The following is a 24,123-nucleotide window of genomic DNA, read 5'->3' as shown; positions in this document are numbered from 1 at the left end:
TGCTGCAGTCCATGGGGATGCAAAGAGTCCAACACAACTGAGTGACTGAACTGAACTGATAGTGATAGACCAATTAGACCTAATTGATATCTATAGGACATTTCACCCCAAAACAATGAATTTCACCTTTTTCTCAAGTGCACACGAAACCTTCCCCAGGATCGATCACATCCTGGGCTATAAATCTAGCCTTGGTAAATTAAAAAAAAAAAATGAAATCATTCCAAGCATCTTTTCTGACTACAATGCAGTAAGATTAGATCTCAATTACAGGAGAAAAACTTAAAAATTCCAACATATGGAGGCTGAACAACACGCTGCTGAATAACCAACAAATCACAGAAGAATTCAAAAAAGAAATCAAAATATGAATAGAAAGAAATGAAAATGAAAACACAACAACCCCAAACCTGTGGGACACTGTAAAAGCAGTGCTAAGGGGAAAGTTCATAGCAATAAGGCATACCTCAAGAAAAAAGAAAAAAGTCAAGTAAATCACCTAACTCTACACCTAAAGCAACTAGAAAAGGAAGAAATGAAGAACCCCAGGATTAGTAGACGGAAAGAAATCCTAAAAATTAGGGCAGAAATAAATGCAAAAGAAACAAAAGAGACCAGAGCAAAAATCAACAAAGCCAAAAGCTGGTTCGTTGAGAGGATAACTAAAATTGACAAACCATTAGCCAGACTCATCAAGAAACAAAGGGAGAAAAATCAAATCAATAAAATTAGAAATGAAAATGGAGAGATCACAACAGACAACACAGAAATACAAAGGATCATAAGAGACTACTCTCAGCAATTATATGCCAATAAAATGGACAATGTGGAAGAAATGGACAAATTCTTAGAAAAGTACAACGTTCCAAAACTGGACCAGGAAGAAATAGAAAATCTTAACAGACCCATCAGAAGCACGAAAATGGAAAATGTAGTCAGAAATCTTCCAGCAAACAAAAGCCCAGGTCCAGACAGCTTCACAGCTGAATTCTACCAAAAATTTAGAGAAGAGCTAACACCTATCCTACTCAAACTCTTCCAGAAAAATGCAGAGGAATGTACACTTCCAAACTCATTCTATGAGGCCACCATCACCCTAATACCAAAACTTGACAAAGATGCCACACACAAAAAAATAAAACTACAGGCCAATATCTCTGATGAACATAGATGCAAAAATCTTTAACAAAATTCTAGCAACCAGAATCCAACAACACATTGAAAAGATCATACATCTTGACCAAGTGGGCTTTATCCCAGGAATGCAAGGATTCTTCAATATCCACATATTAGTCAATGTAATACACCACATTAACAAATTGAAAAATAAAAGCCATATAATTATCTCAATAGATGCAGAGAAAGCCTTTGACAAAATTCAACATCCATTTATGATAAAAACTCTCCAGAAAGCAGGAATAGAAGGAACATACCTCAACATAATAAAAGATATATATGAAAAACCCACAGCAAACATTATCCTCAATGATGAAAAATTTAAAGCATTTCCCCTAAAGTCAGGAACAAGACAAGAGTCTCCAATTACACCACTACTATTCAACATAGTTTTGGAAGTTTTGGCCACAGCAATCAGAGCAGAAAAAGAAATAAAAGGAATCCAAATTGGAAAAGAAGTAAAACTCACTGTTTGCAGGTGACATGATCCTCTACATAGAAAACCCTAAAGACTCCACCAGAAAATTACTAGAACTAATCAGTGAATATAGTAAAGTTGCAGGATATAAAATCAACACACAGAAATCCCTTGCATTCTTATACACTAATAATGAGAAAATAGAAAGAGAAATTAAGGAAACAATTCCATTAACCATTGCAACAAAAAGAATGAAATACTTAGGAATATATCTACCTAAAGAAAGAAAAGACCTATATATAGAAAACTATAAAGCACTGGTGAAAGAAATCAAAGAGGACACTAATAGATGGAGAAATATACCATGTTCATGGATTGGAAGAATCAATATAGTGAAAATGAGTATACTACCCAAAGCAATTTATAGATTCCATGCAATCCCTATCAAGCTACCAACGGTATTTTTCACAGAGCTAGAACAAATAATTTCACAATTTGTATGGGAATACAAAAAACCTTGAATAGCCAAAGCAATCTTGAGAAAGAAGAATGGAACTGGAGGAATCAACCTGCCTGACTTCAGGCTCTACTGCAAAGCCACAGTCATCAAGACAGTATGGTACTGGCACAAAGACAGAATTATAGATCAATGGAACAAAGTAGAAAGCCCAGAGATAAGTCCACGCACCTATGGACAACTTATCTTTGAAAAAGGAGGCAAGAATATACAATGGAGAAAAGACAACTCGACCCCAACTGGGATATCTGGGCATCCTGGTCTGGGCTGTCAGGCTGAGACTCCACACCTGCTCACTTCCTCAGTGAACTCAGGGAGTCATAGGCTTGGTCTGTGGGACACATTCTCTGGTGGGCAAAGGGAGGTGCCCATGTCCTGTGAAGACTCGAGGTGAGGGTCTTCTCTAGGGTCCCCAGGGGATGCATGTGCCTCCCTCCTGAGAGCCCTGGGGGACCAGGGAGCATGGCATTCAAATTTAACCTCATTGATACTGATGGGAGGGGAGAAGTGAGGGCCTGGGTCAGGTTCCCAGGTTAAGGTCAGCAGAGTAAAGGAACCCAGCTGTGCTAGGAGTCAAGGTAGAACCCTCAGAGGGTCTCTGTGACACCAGTATTTCCAAGTCATCAATTCTCTCAGCCCAGGGAGACCCCAGCAGAGTTGTAGGAATGAGCCCCTTACTCTCACTTGCCTCTCAGGAGTCCTGGCTGGGGAGGGCCTGGTTCTAAGGGGAGCAAGGTCAGGGACAGAGGGTGGTGCTCAGACCTGCTGAGAGTCAAAGTGAAGAGCAGAAGGAGGGTTGAGGAATGTCCAGGGCATCATCTCAGCTCTGGGAATCCCTGAGCATGGAGCCCTGATGTCATGTCTGCAGACTCCCCTGGGGGGGTGTCCCACTGAAGTGATGGCCTTGGTGTGAGGGTCCCGTCTCTGGTCAACACAAGGGGCATACCTGGACATGCCAGGGCTCAAGATGAGGACCTTGATGGAAGACACAAAGAATCTCACAGGTCCCAGAACCTGCTGTCATGCCAAGGGCGACTCTGGTGGGAACGTGAGTATCAGGTCTCAGAGACACTGGAGACTTGATATAAGGGGCGAGGCCTCAGAGATTGGAGGGGAGAGTCTTAGGTTCTGAAGCAGTTTAGGTGAGGACCCTGAGGGAGGACTGAGGGGATGCAGAGGAGACCAAGGGAAGCTGGTCCCTGCTGTCAGTCCTTGGTGGCCCTGGGTTACGATGAGTGCATTAGACATCCTGACATCCTGCCAGACTTCCTGACATCCAGGTCTCAGACTGGGGACCTCACATATGCGGCAAGGCTTCAGGTGGGCCAATTCCCAGGTCTGGTGGGGTGTCAGGTTGAGGACCCTGAGAAGGAACTAGAGGACCCTGAACCCCAATCAGAGGACACCTCAGAGAAGCTCATCTCTGTCGTCAGTCCAGGGCAACTGTGAGGGTAGGATGAGTGCAACAGGCATGGTCTGATTTCCTGACATCTGGGTCTTGGAGAGATGAGACCCTGGTATAAGGGGCTGGGCTTCAGCTGGGGAGAGGCGAGAATCCCAGGTCCTGCCCAGAGGCAAGGTGAGGTGCCTGAAAGAGGAAAGAGGAGACCCTGAGTGAGGACCAATGGAACCCCGCAGGTCTCCACACCTATAGTTGGCCCTGGGAGAGCTTGGTGTGAGAAGAGCACATTAGGCCTGTCTGAATTCCTGACATGGGGGTCTCAGAGGACTGGGGACCTCATGAAAGTAGTGAGGTCTCAAAATGGTGGATGGGACAATCCTGGGCCCTGCTGGAGTCCAGGCTCCATGCAAGGAATGACAGAGGTGGTTAGACCTTAAGACAGGGAGGTATCCTTGCCTTTGATGGGGATCTTGAAGGCCCCAGAGCGGGATGAGCGGTTTCCTGACCTATGGCTTAGGGACCTCAGGATCTGAGGTGTTCGGGCAGAGGGGGCAGTGTTCAGGTCCGCAGAGGGTATACTCTACAGATCCAGAGGTATAATTGAGTAGACTCCTGTCCTGTCCCTGTGGTCAGTTTTTGGAGGCCAAGAAGGACATGAGGAGGAGCTGAGGACTGGGCATCTCCCCAACCTAGAACCCACAGAAAGCCCTGGGCAAGTGTGGCCACACATGGGGCCCATCAGCACTTTCTGCTCAGACTAGGGTCTTGTTCTGAGTTTCCCTGCAGGCCCCCAAAGGGGAGGGACCAGGTTGTGCTAGGGGAAAGGTGAGCACTACAAGGAAGCCCTGAGGGGACCTCACTCCACAACTGGGGGGACTTCACAGAGTCCACCCCACCTACCAGCATGGAAGGCCCAGAGATATGTCTCAGTCTACCCCTGAGGTGTCCCCTCCATGTCTCTCACAGGAGCTCCACGAAACAGGAAGTGAAGCAGAGGTCTGAGGCCCGTGTTCTGAGGTCAGAGATCAGAGGAGGTCCAGGCAGTGCCAGGAGTCAAGGTGAGGAGGGTGTCGTGAGTGTGCACCAGGGGCTCCCCTTTCCAGAACAGAGGGAAACCACAAAGCCCATATTCCCACACCCTGTCATCCCAGGAACTTCCAGCTGTTCTGATTGCACCCTGGGGAGACATTGCCCTTCCTCCTTCAGGTAGCCAGGTGTCTGGCCATCCAGGAAGAGCACCCCTGTGAGGCTCGAGATCACCCCTCAAGAGGAGACCTGTAAGTGGCCTGTGTCAGACTGCCCAGGGTGCGTTTCTCAGGTCAGGCCACTCACACCCCCTCTCTCCTCCAGGCACATGGTCTGTGTCTATCCCTCTGCCTCACTCCTGTCTGTGGTTTGGTCCCAGGCATTGCACTCAGGATCAAGATGAGTGAGCTGAGCAAACTTGAAGAAGACCTTCAAGACCCAGGGGAGGCCGAGGCCAGGTAGAGGGGCAGTCCCTGTGGTCTGAGGTGGAGGAAGGCTGCAGCCCCCTCAGCCTTCTCTCCCTCAGTCTCCTCCTCAGCCCTGTGGAGGCCTTGCCCCAAGAAGCTCTGAAGGAGATGATGGCTAACCTGTTTAAGTTCCTGCTCCTCAAGTATTGTGCCAAGGAGCTGAATTCCAAGACCGAAATACTGAATATGATCCTCACGGATAACCAGGACCACATACCTGTAGTCTTCCATAAAGCCACCCAGTGCTTGCAGCTGGTCTTTGGCATGGCAGTGAAGGAGGTGTACCCCAGGGAGCACATCTACATCTTGGTCCCCACCCTGGGCCTCACCGAGTGGTGGGCAGAGCCTGCCAAAGGCCGGGATCCTGGTGCTGGTCCTCAGCCTGATCATCCAAAATGGAGACTTCACCCCTGAGGATGTGGTCTGGGAAACACTCAGCAGGATGGGGGTGTGTCCCAGGAGGAAGCACTCCATCTTTGGGGAGCCCAGGGAGCTGTTGACCCATGTGTGGGTGTGGGAGGGTTACCTGGAGTACCAGCAGGTGCCTGACAGCAACCTTGCTCGCTAAGAGTTCCTGTGGGGTCTCTGGGCCTATGCAGAGACCAGCAAGTGGCTAGTCAAATAGTATCTGCTTAGGGACAATGAAAGGATTTCCAGGGTCTTCCCAGCTCTATTTGCAGAGGCTGTGAGGGAAGAGGAAGAGGGTCCCTAAGCCAGAGCAGCAGCCAGGTGATCCTTCCGTCTGTGACTGAAGAGGGAGCAGTCAGCCTTTTCAGTAGTGAGGGCCCGGGTCAGTTGGGGTACCCGGTGTGTAGCACTTTTGGGTTCCTGTTCTCTACGATGACATGGAGATTCATCTCTGTTTTCTTTAGGAATTGTTCAATTTTTTTTTTCAGCTGAAAACTTAATAAATTTCAATATCTAACTTTGTGAATGGCATTGATCACACTTGTATTTGTATTCACCCAGTTTAAGGGCCAGAGTTTTGCTGTTTTGTAAAAGAGATTGGAAACTCTCCCATTATTTTGTGAACCTGAGCAAGGTAACATGGATTGGAATTACAATTAGTTTGCACAGGTGAACTTACTTAGCAGTATACTGTTGGTGGAAAAATTAGAAAAAAAAATATTGTAGTGATCTTTCTTCTTATACTTTTAGCCTGTTCTTTTCTACAGCTAAGCCATGTCTGTTTAGTTGGATTTTGCTGGATATTATTTAAGAATGCAGGAGAAAATTGATGAGATTAATAAGCCCCCTGATCCCTGGCTCATTTATTCCACAGACCTTTATGGAGCCTCTGTTCTGTGGAAGGTCTTATGTTAGCAGTGGGGACACTGGGAGAAGCAGGACACCCCCATACCTAGAGTGGGAGTCTAAAGTAACTCTGAGGGCCCAAGGCCATCTCCAGGCAGCTGAGTTCTTGCTAACTCACCTGCCACTCCTCACCCTCTTTGGCTAAAACAGCATCTTTTATACAAAAGTTTACAAAGTCTGGTGACTGAAGAGGGGCCCCCATGTGAAGGTGAGTGGTTCCCTGTGCTCCCCTATGGTCATGGGTGCAGCAGGCCCCATCCAGCATCTGTGCTGGGACTGCAGCCTTCTCTCAAGGGTTAAGGAGGCCCCCTCCTGAGTGAGGATGAGAGGGTCCAGGCACCACAGAACAGAGGGTCCCAAAGAATACACTCTACTCCTACTGGGCATCCTGGGGGACCTAGTCTGGGTTGGCAGGCTGAGACCTCACGCCCCCTCACTTTCTCAGTGAACTCAGGGATTCAGAGGCATGGTCTTTGTGGTGCAGTCACAGGTGGGCAGACAGAGGGGCCCATATCCTGCGGAGACTCGAGGAGACTGGGGGTCCCCAGGGGATACATGTACTGCCCTCCTGACAGCCCTGGGGGACTGGGGGAACGGCGTCCAGATGTGATGTCACTGATCCCAATGGGAGGGAAGAAGTGAGGGCCTGGGTCAGGTGCCCAGGTTCAGGTCAGCAGAGTGAAGGAATCCAGCTGTGCTATGAGTCAAGGTAGAACCCTGAGGGGGGCTCTGGGACCCCAGGACATCCAGGTTGTCAGTGCTCTCAGACCCTGGTTCCCCAGCAGTGTTGTGGGAATGAGCCCCCTACTCCCGCTTGCCTCTCAGGGGTCCTGGCTGGGGAGGGCCTGGTTCTAAGGGGAGCAATGTCAGGGTGAGAAGGTGGTGCCCAGACCTACTGAGAGTCAAAGTGAAGAGCAGGAGGTTTGAGGATGGCCGGGTACATCCTCCCAGCTCTGGGAAACCCTGGGCCTGGAACCCTGATGTCATGTCCACAGACTGTCCCTAAGGGTCTTGGTGCAGTGGCGGCCTTGGTGTGAGGGTCCCACCTTTGATCAACACAAGGGGCATTCCTGGAAGTGCTAGGGCTCAAGATGAGGACCTTGAGAGAGGACACAGGGAATCCTGCAGGTCCCAGGACCTGCTATCAGCCCAGGCCAATTCTGGTGGCTGCATAAGCACAAGGTCTCAGGGACACTGGGGAATTTATATAAGGGGCAGGACCTCATAGACTGGTGATGAGATTCTTGGGTTCTGAAAGAGTTTAGGTGAGGACCCTGAGGGAGAACTTAGGGGACCCCTCAAGAGGAGACTTAAGTTGCCTGTGTCAGACCATCCTGGGCGCGTTTCTCAGCCAAGGCCCATGGTCCTGATCTGTTCCCTGCATCACTCCTGTCTGTGGTTTGATCCTAGGAATCATGCTTGTGGTCGAGATGAGTGACCTGAGTAAGCCAAGCAAGGCCAAGGAAGACCTTCAGGACCCAGGAGAGGCTCAGGGCCCTGTGGAGGTGCAGCTCTTGGGGGCTGAGGTGGGGGAGGCTGCATCGCCCTTGGCCTCCTCTGAACCTGGGGAGGGCAGCCACTCTGCCTGCTATGAGTCCCTGTGGGGTCCGCAAGCCTAGGCGGAGACCAGCAAGTGGCAAGTCATGGTGTTTCTGTTCAGAGTCAACCAAAGACAGGGGACCTTCCCACCCCTGTCTGCAGTGGCGGCAAGGAAGGAGGAAAAGGGGGCCTGAGTCAGAGCAGCAGCCAGGTGATCTTTCCCTCTGTGATTGAAGACAGAACAGTCAGCCTTCAGAAGTGAGGGCCAGGACCAGTTGAGGGAACCTCTGTGTAGCATCTTTGGGTTCCTGTTCTCTGCGATGACATGGAGATTCATCTCGGTTTTCTTTAGAAAATTTCCAAACTTTGATAGTTTAAGAGAAGGCTGATACTGCTGCTGCTAAGTTGCTTCAGTCATGTCCAACCCTGTGCGACTCCGTATATGGCAGCCTACCAGGCTCCCCCATCCCTGGGATTCTCCAGGCAAGAATACTGGAATGGGTTGCCATTTCCTTCTCCAATGCATGAAAGTGAAAAGTAAAAGTGAAGTCGTTGAGTCGTGTTCAACTCCTAGTGACCCCATGGACTGCAGCCTACCAGGCTCCTCCATCCATGGGATTTTCCAGGCAAGAGTACTGGAGTGGGTTGCCATTGCCTTCTCTGGACAGAAGGCTGCTGCTGCTACTGCTAAATCACTTCAGTCGTGTCCGACTCTGTGTGACCCCATAGACGGCAGCCCACTAGGCTCCCCCATCCCTGGGATTCTCTAGGCAAGAACACTGGAGTGGGTTGCCATTTCCTTCTCCAATGCATGAAAGTGAAAAGTGAAAGGGAAGTCGCTCAGTCGTGTCTGACTCTTCGTGACCCCATGAACTGCAGCCCACCAGGCTCCTCCATCCGTGGGACTTTCCAGGCAAGAGTACTGGAGTGGGTTGCCATCGCCTTCTCCGGAACAGAAGGCTAAATAACCTTTAATGTCTAAGTTTGTGAATGATGAGGATCAAAATGTGTTTGTGGTTACTTAGTTCAGGTACAAGAGTTTTGCTCTTTTGTAAAAGAGATTGGACACTCTTCCATTTTGATTTGTGACCCTGAAAGGGATACATTGGAATTGGAATTAGAACTGTTTTGGAAATGTGAGCTTACTTAACAGCAATATTGATGGGTGAGATTTAGACAATAATAAAGGTGATCATAGTAAATTCATGTTCCTGTCCTTTTGGGGTATCATTTTCAAAAACTAAATTATCTCTTTTTACTTGGATTTGTCTGGGTTATTTAAGGAGGTAACAGGCAATTAATCTGAGCTCCTGCCCACTGGCTCGTTGATTCCGAAGACCTTTACAGAGCCTCTACTCCCTGAAAGGCCATGTTAGCAGTGAGGACACTAGGAGAAGCAGGACAACCCCCATTCCTAGAGCAATGGTCTAGGAGCCAGAGTCACAGAAGTAAGTTGAAGAGACGTCGTCTAGTCCCACAGAACAAGTCAACACGGGGCAGGGCAGTGGGGCTCCAGGAGGAGCAACCCGGGGTTGGTGTCTGAGCCAGGTCACTTTGGGGCTTTGGAAAGCTGGGTTCCTTCTGGGAGGGGTGATTTTGATGAGGCTGGGTGGTGGCACCCCTCAGTATTGCATTGTGTCTTAGGGGTGATGGGAAAGTCTGAAAGGGATCATTGCTGTGAGGTGTCCTTTTGCATCTTGGATAAACCCCAGAGACATCTCCTTCTGGGGCAGGAAGGAAGGGGTCCTGGCTCTTGGCACATTGCTATTGACCACAGGGGTAAAGGATGTGTTTTCCACCCATATCTGCAAGGAATCCTGCAGAACTTTGGTCACACTCCCTTTGAAGTGATGCCCAAGCAATCCATGAACTACCCTCTCTTTCCTGGTACCAGGGATCCAGAACGTAAGGTGTTAATGAGCTTTAAATTATCTCATTTTTTAATTGGCCATTAATCAACGACTTGATCTTTGTTGGGGCTGCAATGAAGGAATATAATGGTTTGGATGGAAGACAGGCTGGGACAGAGACAAAGAGTGGTTCTTGCTTTTCCTGGAGCAGCTTTTTCCTGCTGGAACACTCCTCAACAACCAAATTTAACAGGCGCTCTAACTGGAAATGGGGCTTCCGGGGTACCTCAAGGGATAAAAACCTGCTTGCATTGTGGGAGACCTGGGTTTTAGCCCTGGGTCAGGAAGATCGCCTGGAGAAGGGCATGGCAACCCACTCCAGTATTCTTGCCTGGAAGAATCGCAAGGACAGAGGACACTGGTGGTTTACAGTCCACGGAATCTCAAAGAATTGAACACAACTGAGCTAATAACACTATGGTCCACTATGGTCTAACTGGAAAAGTTAACCAGTTTTATATATGAATCATCACGTTTGGCTGATTAGCTATTCCACATCCTATTGAAGTGCATATTCTCGGACATGGCCTGGACCCCAGACCAACCAACCCCTTCCCACAGTGGAGAGTGGAGGAGTGTCTGAAGGCAACAGTGTGAGAGATTCTTGCCCCACCATCACAGTGCCAACAGAGGCCAGGCCCTTCCAGATGCATCGCATCCCTCAGGTGCATCCTGCAGCCCAACACATGGGGCTCCTCACACTAGCCGCAGTGAGGGTGGGGAGTAGCTGGAGGGCCTCTGGGCTGGGGGCTCCAATGTGGGGATGCCAAGGGCAGAGGCAGGAGAGTGAGGCTGAGAAAGGCAGGCCTTGGACATCATGAGTGCTTGTGTGTACACAACGCAAGTGTCCTGAGCCACAGCTTAAAAAACTTGGTGCCACACAAACACACTGCCAGGGCCCGCATGGTGCCTGGAGGAGGGGGACCAGAAAAGGCAGCTCCCTCAGAGCACAGGGGGTGAGGAGGGGACCAGAGAGGGGGCAGACAAGAATGGCCACCTAGCCAGGCTGCCACAAATACCACGCTCTTCGGTCCCCTTCAGAGGAGCCAACAGGGTCCCCCACTGATGATCACAGCCTTCAGGGTCGTGTCCCAGTCAGATGAACCTACCTGAAGGAATGTTTTGTCAACCTGTTTAGCAGTGCAAAGGCAAGGGAGCAAGCTCAGGTTGTGGCCTGCAAGCTCCATTCTAGCCTCCAGTCCTCAGGCTGAAAGGCTCCCGGGCAAGCCTCTTCCACACCCTCTTAGCTCTCCCCTTTCAGACACCAGACAGTGGCCCTCACACAGGGCAAATGACTCCGCTGAGTGGCAGAACTCCACTTTCTCTAGGGGGACAGTGCCCTAGGGTCCTCACACACTGGCCTCTCCAAGGTGCCAGTCTGTTCCCTACATGGTGATTTTGAAGAACAGTGGCCACAAAGGTCAGAGAAGACACATCTCTAAACCCACTGCCCTATCACCCATACGCACTGAAGACAGGTGACTCTCAGTGGAGTTTTGTCCACTCCCACACATGGACACTCATCCATTTTCAAATACAGGTAGACGGGGGCTTCCTCTGGTGACATCTAGCTCAACAAGTCTGACATGTCTCTGGGAGTGAGTGTCTGTAAAGGAAGCCCCTTGAAAAGTGCCTAACCAGTGAGCCAACAAAATCATTTGATGTATCTGCCATCTAGGTAAGGGAGAACAGGTCCACAGTGGTGGTGGGGACAGGGGCAGGGGCGGAGAAGATCAGGGCTGGCCTCAGAGAGGACCAGTGAAATGTTTGTTTTCAATAGAACAGGCTGTGCCTTGAGCCCCCAGTCAAGTCCTTCAAAGGGCAGGTACCCACAGACACCCAAGTTGGACATGGGAGGCCAGGATCAGGGATAGCAGAAGCCCAATCAACCCATTTATGAAGGAAACAGTAATTTTGAGGCAGCCTCCAGGGAGGCTGAATTCGAGGCTCTTGGGCAGGGGACAAGAAAAGCACACACACAGGTGTTCCAAAAGTGAGCACTCTAGGGCCAGGAGAGCAGTCTTTATGGGAAGAAATGGAAACTGAAGACAGCAGCCTATGATCTGCAGTGGGATGTTGTCTGGGGGTGGGCAGAGCTCGGGAGGCTGCAAACTCAGCAAAGCACATGGCAGTGCCCTACCACATGGCATCCTGGAGAGTCTTTGTCTCAGGTATTTGGGGAACAGTCAAGTGGAACTTGAGGCTGCTCACACTGTGCTCAAGCACAGCCCTACTCTGGGGAGAGCTCGACCTAGGGAGTGGAGGGGGCAGGAAAACAGGACTCTGACTTTGGGGCCATCTGAGTAGGACAGACCCACCGGCAGCACCAGCCAGAAGACAACAAAGCCAGAAGAGGGGCAAGGCCAAGGCCAGAGGGTGGGGAGGTGGGACCACCAACACAGGCTAGGCTAACCAGCCCACTAAGGATCCCATCTTCTGGGAGGGACAGTCGCCAGGAGCCCATCTGACCCCTGGGATCTCTCACAGTGGTAACTAAGCCAGGGCTAGCCAGGGCCTGGCCCTTAAGCAAAAGCCAACCACAGGCCTGCCCGTTGGTAGGGAGGGGGTGGGGCCAGGGGCACGTTTGTCAACCCATACAAGGCCTAGCCCCCTGAAACAAGGCACCTGGCAGCAGATGGGAGCCTTTGCAGGCAACCTGAAACACACTTTTCTGTACTTTCAGAAAAGAGACCAGCTGGGGATCCATCTCTGTCCCCAGACCCCTCCCCCACACTGAGCCAGGGCTGCCTCTCCACATCACCTCTGTGACATCATGAAACAGTTAAGGAAGCTGACCACTTAATTGGCTGCCTGGCCCATGACCCAGATTCTAGAATCTCCAGAGAGTATTTATGGGGCACCCCGACCCTGGCCTGAGGCCCTTCTGCCCTGAGCATTTACTGCTGGGGTAGAGAGTGCTCCTGAGCTAGACTGGCTCTATGGCTAGTCAGAGCGCCCACAAGGCACACACAGCCTCGCTGGCCCCACTAACTTATGGGGAGCCTGCAGCAGGGGACCCCCATGATTCCTCCCCAGATCTAAATGTTGATTCAGGGGAGACTTTGGAGAAGCAGGGTGACCAACCCAAGAGCCCAGATCCAGGTCTCCATGACAATCTGCCCCCACAGGGCCTGAAGCCAGAAATGGCCAGCAAGGAAGAGAACACCACCTTCCTTGGGCTGTCCTTCCCCAGGAAGCTCTGGAGAATCGTGGAGGATGAGGCCTTCACCTCTGTGCGCTGGAACGATGAGGGAGACATGGTGGTCATTGAGGCAGATCTCTTCCAGACAGAGGTCCTCCAGCGCAGAGGTGCAGACCAGATCTTTGAGATGGACAGCATCAAGAGCTTCATCCGTGAAATGAACCTGTATGGTTTCAGTAAAATCTCCTCTTCGGATCACTCTGCAGGGAAGAAGATGATGGTAATGTAGAAAGTCCTTTTGGGGAAGCTAGACTAGATAAGCTGAGTGCTGGATGGGTTTCATTTCCCAGGGGAACGCTGTTCTCATGAGAGGGTGGTTAAGGAAAGAGGAGAACACAAGGTCTGTCTTGTTTCACCACCCACCTTAGACAGGATCCACAGGGGTGACTCCAGACCCTGAGTGGCCACTGAATGTCAGGGACCGCCAGTAACACCTCAAGTGAGGATGGCCCCAGGGGCACTCTAGGGAGCAACATGCTAGGGCCTCATAACCTTCCACAATGAAGAGATCTTGTCTCTATACATAGGCATGGCTGGGACGGTGGTGGGGAGGAGGGCGGCTAGGAAGGCCTCTTCTCCCCCTTGCTGTCTAAAGTGATTCGTTTTCTTTCAGATCTATCACAACTCCAATTTTCAGAGAGACAAGCCTCTCCTCCTGCAGGACATCCCAAAGAGAAAGAAGCGAATGGTGGCGACCAGACACTCTCCTCGACTCCACCACAACCAGTGCAACCAAGAGGTGGGCAAGAAAGTCCACAAGGGAACCCCACCTGCTCGCAGAACCCCCAGCCGGCGATCATTTGTGCTCTCTCACCTTTGGTCTATGGGCAGTGTAGCCAGGCGGGCCGGGGCAAACCATCTCCCCAGGGAGCAGGGTGGCCCCAGTGGAAAGGGCACATCCAGCAATACCACGTCTGCACCCCCAGCTACTTCTGGAAGGGAGAGTACAGGGCAAATGCCCGAGAGCCTCCCAGAGTACCCAGATTACGATTCAGTGATGGCTTTGTACAACACCTGTTACTCCCTCCTGACGGCAGCTCTTTCCTTCACGGCCCCAAACGAGGCCCCTGAGGCAGAGGAGGAGCAGGGAGAGTCCTCAGATCACAGATGTGTACTCTGTGAGCAGGTCAAGGACAAACCCAATCCCTGACCTCTCAGGTTCTTAGGGACACTCAAAAGTACTCTTGTAATAAAAAATCGATTTTTGGCTCTAATAAAGTGGAGCAAAACTACACAGGAGTAAATAAAGAATTGAATGAGAACTTCGAGTCTGTGTTCTTTGTCTGTCCACGCTATTCACACGGCCCAGGGCGAGCCAGATGAGGCTGGAAGCCCACGCCCCATGCAGGCTTATGTCTGGTCCCCGTGGTCCCTTTTCATTGGAAGCAGCAGCGTTTCACATGCTTGGCCAAGGGTCTGGCTCACTAGCCGAGTGCTGAGGCCGGCCAGGACAGGCTGGTCACTGCTCAGCAGATGGCCCAGCCGGGCTCCTGACCTTGGGGGTGTCACCTTCCCTGAGTCATGCACCCTGAAGCAGAAGGGACTTCTCCTGGGTCCCCCAACAATGCCACAGGTTTCTGCTCAGCAGCGGAGCATCTCCAGCTGTTGATCCAGGGGCCACGCCTCAAGAGGCTGACCAGAAAGCAGGGTCACCCCACCTGCCAAGGGCCTTGCGAACACATGACATCAAACCCAAAGACAAGTACAAGGTTTCCACAAAGTGAACACCAGCCCTTGTCACTCTGCCCTCACAGGTGTATTCAGGAGCTTGTCTTTGGATGTGAGGCAGCCAGGCACCGCATCCAACACACATGCTTTGTGAGCCAAGGGACACATTAGAGCAGGGCAAGGGTCACCTGCAAGGACAAACCACGGCCTGTTTCTGGGCCTGTGGGCCTCTCTGCCTGCCAGAGGCCTCACTGGCTGCTCACGCTCAGCCCCGCCCCTGGCCTTCCCCCATCACCCCCGGACACTCTTTCGACATCAGGGAGTTTGGACCAGAACAGAGAGGGAAAAACACTAACCAGTTTTGTAACAACACATTTCTCTCAACCACCCAGACCCAGCAGGGCCAAAACAAGTGGCGATGCCATCTTATGGTAAAGGTCAAAGTCCTGGACACTCATGCTGAGTCCCAAGCTGCACCACACGAGGGGTATCCCAGACCCCCAACCCGCACCAAGTTGGCATCACACCCCAGGGTGGGGCTGATTGAGACAGAACCAGATGGGCACGCCCAGGAAGCAGTGGTGACTGGACAGTGTCACCATGTACAGGTCTCTTGGCCGCCTTCCTCTCGAGAGCCCATCCTGGACAGGCCTCCTGCCCAAAGGGGATCAGGTGCTCGGGGATGTCCACCTGGAAGATGTCCTTCCCGCCCCTCCCAGGGATGGGCTGCAGCAGCCAGTGGGGCTTGGCGAGCACAGTCAGGTACTTCTGTTGAAGGTCGGGTAGCAGGGCTTGATTCTCCAGCTCCTCTACCTCATTGGCATCTAGGTTTTCTGGGCACAGCAAAGTGTCCCCAGTTTCCAGGAGACCTGTGTGCAAAGACAGGACACAGAAGGAGAACAAGGTGATTCAAAGTCATGCCTGCTAGAGACTAAGAGGAAACCCGAGGTGAAGCGGGTCCCCTGGATGAGCATTTTCAGATGGGCTCACCTTGGCGAAGGGAATTCGGTGCAAGGCCAAGCCAGGGACGGAGCGAAATGAAAGGCAGAGGCCTGGTGCTCCATGAACCCACCTGGCCATGGCCAGTTCTCAGTCTGACCACTGCAGGCCGCAGGGACAGAGCAGGAGGGCTCCGGCAGGAGCCAGCAGGCATCAGGTCCCCAAGGGATTTACCAGCAGAGAGATGTTGCTGTGGGGCCTCACCCCTGAGGAATCAGGGTACTTGCTCAGGCCCGGCTGCTGGCAGTGTGGGTATTGAACCCAGGCTGGGTGCTTTACTGCCTCTCACGGTCTCTGCCAGGCACACAGACACACGTGGAGACACACACACACACACACACACACACACACACACACACACACACAAAGTGCCATGTGCAGACCTAGACCCACCTCTGCTCAGAGCACAAATGGAGACTGAGGCCAGGGAGGTGGTCAGGCACCTCGTGCCATTGTCTCCCAGCCAAGGTACCCTCGCTGTTCCTCTGAAGAAATCTTAGCCTCCCCACCCCCCACAAACTGGTTCAACAGAAAACAAATGGACACAACCTGGCTGAGATCCAGGGCAGCACCGGGGGCCATGCAGGCAGCGTGGGGCAGGGCCTCACTTGCCCATGATCACTGAGGCTGAACTTGTCCCCATCCCGCAGCAAGGCCTGGATCTGGGCAAGGCTCATCCCTAGCCTCTGCCCCAGCAGCTCCCTCCAGGCCACATCCACCCAGTCCCAGTGTGCTATGTGGACGGCCAGGGTACAGTGCCAGTGGTCACATAACACGGGCCGCCATTGCCTCTCCAGGGGCTTGACACCATTTAAGATGAAACCCACATAAGGCTGTCAGGACAGACAGCTGAAGTTCACCTCCCAGGGTTCCGAGGGCTTCATGTGGCTGTGGATACACAGAACCACAAAGGTCAGGAGCCTGACCCAGCAGCCTTCAAACTCACAGGCCTGGGCCGGACCTCAGCCCCACATGCCCGAGCATCCTCCAAGCCCGCTGACACAGAATGTGGGGGTGGGGTGGGTCAGAGAGGTCTGGCTTTTTCCATCTGTCTCCATGGGGTCCACTGATGGGAGGGTTGTGCCCCAGAAGACCCGTCCTTCACATGCAGTCTGTGGGGAAGTCAGCAAGGAGGGCAGGACAGCAAGAGAGAGGCACATGGTGAGTTCGAAGACAGAGGGCACCAAAACCCTAGGAGCATTGAGGAGGGAGGCTTCACTGGCTTCACAGTGCAGTGGGCAGGTTTTGGTCCTCTCCAGCATAGATGGGCACTGTCCTGGGCTTAGCTTATACCACCCCCAGCCCCCACCCCACCCCTCAGCTCCTGGGCCCATCCCTGCCCATGCTCTGCAGATCTACCATCTTAGACCAGGGTTGATGAGGGCAGATGTGTGCTAACCAACCTGGCCTCTGTCCTGGGGCTGCCCTGGACCTCAGACAGCCTTGCCAGGTATCTTCCCCATGCCTTTGGGAGCCACCTTCCTTGCAGCCCTTCCCACACCACGGCCTCCACTGTTATCAGATGCCCTGGCCCCTGCCCAGAGCCTAGAGAAAGAACAAAGAGAAGGAACCTCTGGGATGGGTGTGCTCCCTGTCATTGCCAGAGCCTGGGACAGCACCATGCAGGGAAACACAGAATTCAAATAACCCGCTAGGTTACTGTCACCTCGTTTGACACCTGAGGAGGCACTGAAGGATAGAGAGATACCCTATGACTGCAAGGGACCTGACCACATGCACCTCCGTCCTCACTTCTTTCCTTATACCTGGAAGGGGGTCCCTGCTCACTGGAGGGGGTTGGAGGCGGAAGAGCAGAGGCGCCGGCCTGAACCTGAGCAGGGTCTCAGCACCTGGCTGGAAGCCTCTGTTTCCATGTGGCTGTGAGGATGGGGACACGGTCCTGGAGGCACCCAGCCCAGAGCCTCCGGGGCATTTCCTTCCCCGAGCACAGCAGAGCTGCAGTTCTCACAGGCCCACAAGGCTCCACATGATCTGGCTCCCACCCTGGTGGCCTGCTCTTCTCGCTCCTGGGTTTACCCCTGGTTGCCATGAAGGCCGTCCTTCCACCCTTGGAACATTCCATTGTGTTCCTTCCTGAGAGCCTTTGTAGGGTGTGAGGAATCACATTGTGTCCCCTCAGAGTCAGGTGCTGGAGTCTCAATCCCAAGTACCTCGGTGTGATGTTACATACAAAGAAAAGGTCTTCACAGAGCTGATGGGGGTCAAGTGAGCTCAATAGGATGGATCCTCCTCTAACAGGATGGCTGTCCCCATACAAAGGACATATTTAGAGACAGACAGGCACACAGGAGAACTGGGGTGAAGAGGAAGGTGGAGATCTTCAAGCCCCGACATGACCACCACGGCCAGCAATGCCCAGAAGTGAGGGGGGAAGAGATGCGACAGACTCTCTCCACAGCCCTCATGAGAGCCAACGTCAGCCAACACCTCGGCTGCTGGCCTCCTGAACCAACAAGGTTCATACTTTGAGCCACCAGGTGCCATCCTGATGCGGCTGCCGGCAAATGAAGCCAGACGGCCAGCCTTGCCCTGACGTCTCTCCGCCAGGGAAATTGGGGCATGGGGGGATGTCTTCTCCAGTCCCAGGACCTTGGGTACACTCCTCCTTCTGCACAACTTCATGTGCGTGTTTTCACCTCACACGGTGTCTGTTTACATCTCCCAGTTTCAGGGATCCAACAAGTTACTGATGCTTCCCCCTGATGGAAGGGAAGGGAAAACTCATACTGCCAATACAGCCACTCAAGATGACCACACACTCACCGAAGAAACCATGCAGGAGGAGGCCCGGGGCAAAGGACACACACCTGAGGTGCTGACATACATCAGCAAATGGCCTTCTGCAAAGGCATCCCCCGTTTCCACTCCAGCAACAACAGGCAAGGGTGTTATGTCCTCACACCCTGGCTGGCCCTGAGCATCATCATTTGGTCGAAACTTTGCCCACCTGCTGAGTGACAAAGGGTCACATTTTTCACTGGGTCTGGCTTGGTTCCCAGGTAGCCTGGCTGGCCCCTGGGGCTTGGCCATTGCTATGTCTTCTACTAGGGTATGTGACTGGATTCCAGGCTTGCCAGTTTCCCCCATTCAGTTTTTCAGCCAACTCATCCCCTCCTGGGCGCCTCCAAATCTCATCAGTGTGGGTGGAATCCCTGAGCAAGAAGGGGCTCAAGTGCTTCTACCACTTGAAGCAGAGGGTGCCTGCTTGGTGGCCAAAGGAGAAAACACACTTCTGCCTGCTTGACTGGGCATCTTCACTTGCACGAGGACCAGAGGAACAGGAAGAAAATCATCAGTGACAATACACCAGTCTTGGACAAGCCACCATGGTTTTCTCCTCAGCAGAGGCCTCAGACCACAAGGACACAGTAGGGCCCAACCGATGAGAAACACATGTGCATGTTCCCTTAGGGTTGGTTCTGCTCATCACAGCAGCTGGCCTGTCCTTACGTGGCTGGGTAGGGACCCCACAATGCCTTAGTCAGCAGCACAGAAACCCATCCCGCAGGAGTGATGGTAATTTATGGTCCAGGAGACCCCCGCAAGGAACCAGAGAAAATGACTCCTCTCCTCACACTGCCACTCTGGAAGGATCCTGGGGTCACCATAGTCAGTCAGCCGCCCTCCATGGACTCGTGGTTGGGCCCCACCAGGAGGGGAGCCATGAACAAGCAGCTGAGCCCTGCAGGGTCAGGCCTGGGTGGGGGCTGCTCATAGGGGGAAGGTGGGGCTCGCTTGGGGTCACAGTCCGGGGGTGGAGTACGAGGCTGGAAGGAGGTCAAGGATGCCTTCACATGTGTCCCAGGGCATCACCAGGACACACACATGGAAAGAAAGAAGGTGGGGACTGTGGCTAAGGAGGGGACCTGAAGGTGCTGCTCGGCCGCATGGCAGGCGCTCCTGGTCCCAGAGCCTGGAAAGCCCTGCCTGGAGGTAACCTCCATGCATGAAGCAGGTCCCCCCTTCCTGCAAACAGAGTGAGTCACGGGCACTTTGGGATGGCCGGGCTGTGGCCACCAGGCAGGACAGTGGTCCACCACCAGGACCGAGACTGCTGAGAGCGCTGGCTGGCCTCAGTTGCATGGCGCCCACAAACACTGACACCTGTCATTTCTGGTGTGTACGGTTGCCTGTACACATGCGGGCACGTATTTACATAGACACGCACATATGAACAAAGGCGCATTCCCTCACTGGCCCTGTCTGCTAGGAGATGAAATGGAATCCACCACACTCTGAGGCACCTGGAAGGTCAGGCCGGGAGGAGCCTGCAGATCAGCGGCCTGGAGCAGGACCCAGAGGAGGACCCGGAAGTGAGCGGCTGGGAAGAAGAGAGGGGCGGAGGCAGGAGGAACAGGGCAAGGAGTCAGAGGCTGAAGTGTGGGAAAGACCTGGGTGAGAAGGAGCTTCTGGAGAAGGAGGCAGGGTGGGGTGGGGCTGGGCCTGGGTGGAGCCATCAGAGGCAGGGTGAGGCTGACAGGATTGAAGTCCAGGGAACCCATGGAGAGTGAGTCTGTCCAGCTTCATGGCAGAGGCCAGACTATGCCCTTTCGAGTCCTTGCCATAGGCATCCAGTCCGTGAGACTCAGCCAGAGTCAAAGTGACTGTGACCCAGGGTCTTCAGCAACTGCATCTGAGCTTCAGAGTGGACCCCAAGGGCCAGGGACGCAGGTAGAGTGGCAGCCTCTGGGCAGAGTTTCCCATCTCTGGGCTGAAAGCCCAGGCTGGCTCCCCTCCAAGCCAACCTGGGACTGGTGGCCAATGCTGAGCAACAGTCTGTCTATTTTTTTGGAAAAGGCAGAATAAAATCCTCACTGTGTCTCCTGCTGCCCCTGGGACCTGAGATGTCTCAGAGAAAGACAGCTTCACCTTCAAAACTGTTTCCTGTCCTCTTCCTCTCGTCTGGGGGCTCAGCCCACCCAGGGCAGCCACCTGACTCTGCTCCTGACCGCCACCCTCCCTGCTGTGTCCCTGTCTCCCAAGTGCCTGATCACAGTAAATACTCTTTTTCCTGTCCCCACTGCTACTAGCTGAGCTCAGGCCTCATGGCCTGGGGCTGGTGCTGTCAGCCTACAGCCCCCTATCAGTCTGGACCCCTCTTGTCTCTCCTCCTCCAGACAGTATTGCACACACCACCGATTCTGTGTAACACCACAAGCACATCTGTCCTCAACCCTGGATGGAAAGCACAACGGAGCCCAATCCTATTTAAGCCCCAACCCATCTGTGGTACCTTGGGGGGGCTTCCAGTAGTCCCAGGTCTCCTTCCTTGTCACCCAGCACTCTGTTAGCTGTGCTGGCCCTGGGCTTTGTGCAGAGCTCATCTGGGACCCCACACTTTCTCATGCAGTTCTGCCCCTGGACCATTGGCCTCTCTTGTCCTGCGCCTGGACCTCTGGCTCCTCTTGTCCTGACCACCTACTGTCCTCCCTCCAGGCACGACTGCAACACCCCTTTCTACATTTGCCCAAGTATCAGGCACTCTCATCTGGGAGTTCTGGGGCATCTTGCATCTTCCTGCTGCCCGCCTTTGTGCCCTACTTTCTCCCAGACTGTGGCAGTTGTGCACGAGTCTGGACCCCCACAGGGTCGCTGAGACCCAGGAAGGCAAGGCCAGGATCTCCTTGGTTCCTGTTAGCTGGGTACCCACACAACTGCTGCCATGGGAATGTTGAGTCGGAGCAGTGCTTTCCCTTCCAGCAGGCAGCCTGCTCTCTCCTTGCAGAAGCCTCCTGACCACAAGTTGAAGGGCAGGGGCTGCCTCCTGAATTTGAGGCCTCAGCACTGTGGGGACCCAAGCAATCAACACAAACTCCCTCATGCTGGCGCCCCACTCCTCGCCCCAAGACTGGTTACCAGCTGCCTCCAGGCACCCCAGACACATATGAAACCAGTAGTGGTTTCAGATCATGAGGGAGGGTCCTGTGAACAGTGGATGGGCTGCTGCTGCTCTTCCCACATCCTGGTTTTGAACTATACCTCACCCAGCGAACTGGACACCTATGAAGTGTGGCTGCTGATGGGGGCAGCTGTGAGGCCCTGCTCCATGGCATTTCTCTGTACCTGTCCCTTCCCTGCTGCTGTCCCCAGCTCTCCTCACGTGCCCAGATGTGAGGACCGAGCCATGGGGATTGCTGCCTCCCACCCCACCTGGATCTCTGAGGCTTGATGAGGGTTCCATTTTGTCCCTGCTGTACGTTTGTGGGCATCACTGACCTGGGACAGGCTCAACCCAGATTCTCGGTTTCCCTTGTGTCCTCCTTGGCCGATGTGTTTTCCTCTCTGAAATGCCTGTTACCCATCTCTCCGCTGAGCTCTGTGTCCTATCTGTACTGAGTTGTGGGCACTTCTTTCAGGGTCTGGGTGCTCATCCCGCCCTGGTGTTTGTATTGCAGATTCGTCCTCTTCTGTTTGCAGGCTAGCAATGGACTCAGTATTTACCTAGTGTCTCGGAGCCATAAGTGCCCCACAGGTCAGCCTGTGTCTGTCAGGTCCTCCCGCCGGGGGCCACCATCCACCCCCAGGCTTGGCACCTGGAGTGAGCAGTCCCTGAGGAGACGCTGCCTTGGCATCCAGCACTCTGCCCATGAGAGAGGGCTCCTTCACATCTGTTTCGGTCCCTTGGTACCTGCCTAGCTTTGGTTCTGGGCCTTAGACTCCCACATGCAGGACAAGCCCAGGGGCAGCCGTGTAGCTCCAGGAGGTCAGCCAGACCTACTTCCCCTCTGTCCCCAGAGCAGATCCTGTTGACCGCACGTCTCTCCATGTGGCCCAGATGGAGGGGCCAGCCTGAGAGCTGGATGCGTTTCTGATTTAATCTCAGTTCCGATGCAGTTATTTGAGAAGACGTGGCACACATGGGACCTGTGGACATGGATGGCCACTCTGCTGCTGCTCCTCAGGGTGCTGACTGCCCAGGGGATGGGGCACCACCCAGGGGGGCTGGGGGATCTTCTGTGACCCTCTGACGCTGCCCTGCTTGCATTCACATCACAGGCTTTTATATCACATCTGACCAGGGGATGGGAGATGCTGGTTTCCACATGTCCATCACTCCCAAGCTCTGGGGTCTATGTGGGCTTCACTGTCCTCCATCTGGGCAGGTTGGCCATGACCTGGGTGCCACAACCCTCAGCACTGGAGGGGGCTTCTGGACACCAGGCTGTGGCCCACAGAATGGATCCAGCTGTTTAGTTTGTGAGAACGAGAAGCAGGGAGGGTGGACTGAAGTGTGCATTGCCATCCCATACTCATGGTGAGAGGACTTCAGTGAGTGGACTCTCCTGCTCTGGGTGGGAGCCCCATCCAGCTACCTTTTGAATACTTGTGCGCCCACCATGGCGACTTGGCCAAGCACAAAGAGGGTGTGAGGAGTCAATAGCAGAGGATGACCATAAAGTGCCACCATAAGTGAGAAGGTTATCCAGTTTGTGAGTGGGGCGTGTATCCCCCCTCTTTTTCTATGTGTTTCTCTTTTAATCAATGGAGTTCACACAGGGTTTCCATTCGGCCTTACCATCTTTCCCTCACATGTTCCCCCAGGTTCTGAAGGACTCCTCGACAGATGTCTCACTAAGCCCTGCACCTGGCTGTGGGGGATGCTGCATTCCAGGCCCCCCAGCTCAAGACCAACTGACGAATCCTTGGGACTGGGCCCATGTCCCTTGCCCCTTGACCCCCTGTGCCCAGAAACCCCAGCCCAAGGGGTGGTCTGGAAGGGGCCGCAGAGTCAGAGTTAACAATGTCTCTCATGTCGTGCCACATTGACTGTGTGTCTGGCAACCTCCACCCCTCTGGTGGTCCCACCTCACTGTGTGGGTTCGCCATCTCAGAGCCTGAGGTCCCTTTGGGAGGGGATGGGGTCATTCCCGTGTCTGTTTGCTGTGGTATGGCAGCATCCTTCTCCTGGGGTCCTGCCCCATTCCTGTTCCTCAGTTCCAGACCTGAGAACTGGCTCAGTGGCTGAACCTGGGCGAGGGATCTTGGCCTGTTTACTGGGGTGGCTGCCCTAGGCCTCAGTGTCATTTAGACTATACCTTGGTTGGTTATCCACCTATCTAGCTTCCAGGAGGCCGTGTTGTGTTGACTACTTGCCCTGCTCTGTGGGTCTGGCCTCCTGGGAGGTGGCAGCCTTCGTCATGGTCCCTGGCTCCTGGCAGCTCAGTCCAACCCCATGACCTCTGCTGCAGCCCCTGGGCAGCAGGTATGGGGGAAGGGGGGTGTTGTCCATCTCCTCTATCACCCAGCCCGGAATGCCCAGCCTGTGTTGCACAGTGATTTTGCTCTGCTTGGTGGCTGGGCAGTAGATGATCAGCTCTTCCCGTGCTTCCTTGGTTTTTGTGTTGGTAGTGCCGTGGGTCCTGCTGCAGATCAGGGCAGCCAGCTCCCCTGATTTCTGGGACAGAGGGGCACCTGTGCTGGAGGACTCTGGTCCAGTTTGCTCCCCGGCGGGGGAACCAGCTCT

General features: G+C 53.4%; 1 protein-coding gene and 2 pseudogenes across 1 annotated transcript; 2 read left to right on the top strand and 1 right to left on the bottom strand.

Moving 5' to 3' along the window:
- The first annotated feature begins 4,938 nt into the window (after nt 1-4,938).
- Nucleotides 4,939-5,718, top strand: LOC102395219 (annotated as a pseudogene).
- A 6,938-nt stretch (nt 5,719-12,656) lies between these two features.
- LOC112582585 (heat shock transcription factor, X-linked member 3-like) lies at nt 12,657-14,225 on the top strand. Its single transcript, XM_025276406.2, has 2 exons — nt 12,657-13,191; nt 13,585-14,225. Exons 1-2 carry the CDS (start codon nt 12,709-12,711, stop codon nt 14,119-14,121), a joined length of 1,020 nt encoding a protein of 339 aa, XP_025132191.2. The 5' UTR covers nt 12,657-12,708; the 3' UTR covers nt 14,122-14,225.
- Nucleotides 14,226-15,037: 812 nt separating this feature from the next.
- On the bottom strand, nt 15,038-23,799 carry LOC112582040 (annotated as a pseudogene).
- Between the last annotated feature and the right edge of the window lie 324 nt (nt 23,800-24,123).

Source organism: Bubalus bubalis, chromosome X (assembly GCF_019923935.1).
Source record: "Bubalus bubalis isolate 160015118507 breed Murrah chromosome X, NDDB_SH_1, whole genome shotgun sequence".
Lineage (NCBI taxonomy): Eukaryota > Metazoa > Chordata > Mammalia > Artiodactyla > Bovidae > Bubalus > Bubalus bubalis.
The sequence above is the reverse complement of the archived record's forward strand: the minus strand, read 5'-3'. Positions and strand labels throughout refer to the sequence as shown.

Bases quoted from the DNA above. Each gene is read 5' to 3' on its own strand.
- LOC112582585 (XM_025276406.2), top strand. From the start codon at position 12,709: ATGGCTAGTCAGAGCGCCCACAAGGCACACACAGCCTCGCTGGCCCCA. The intron at 13,192-13,584 runs GTAATGTAGAAA...GTTTTCTTTCAG, and splicing joins CTGCAGGGAAGAAGATGATG to ATCTATCACAACTCCAATTT.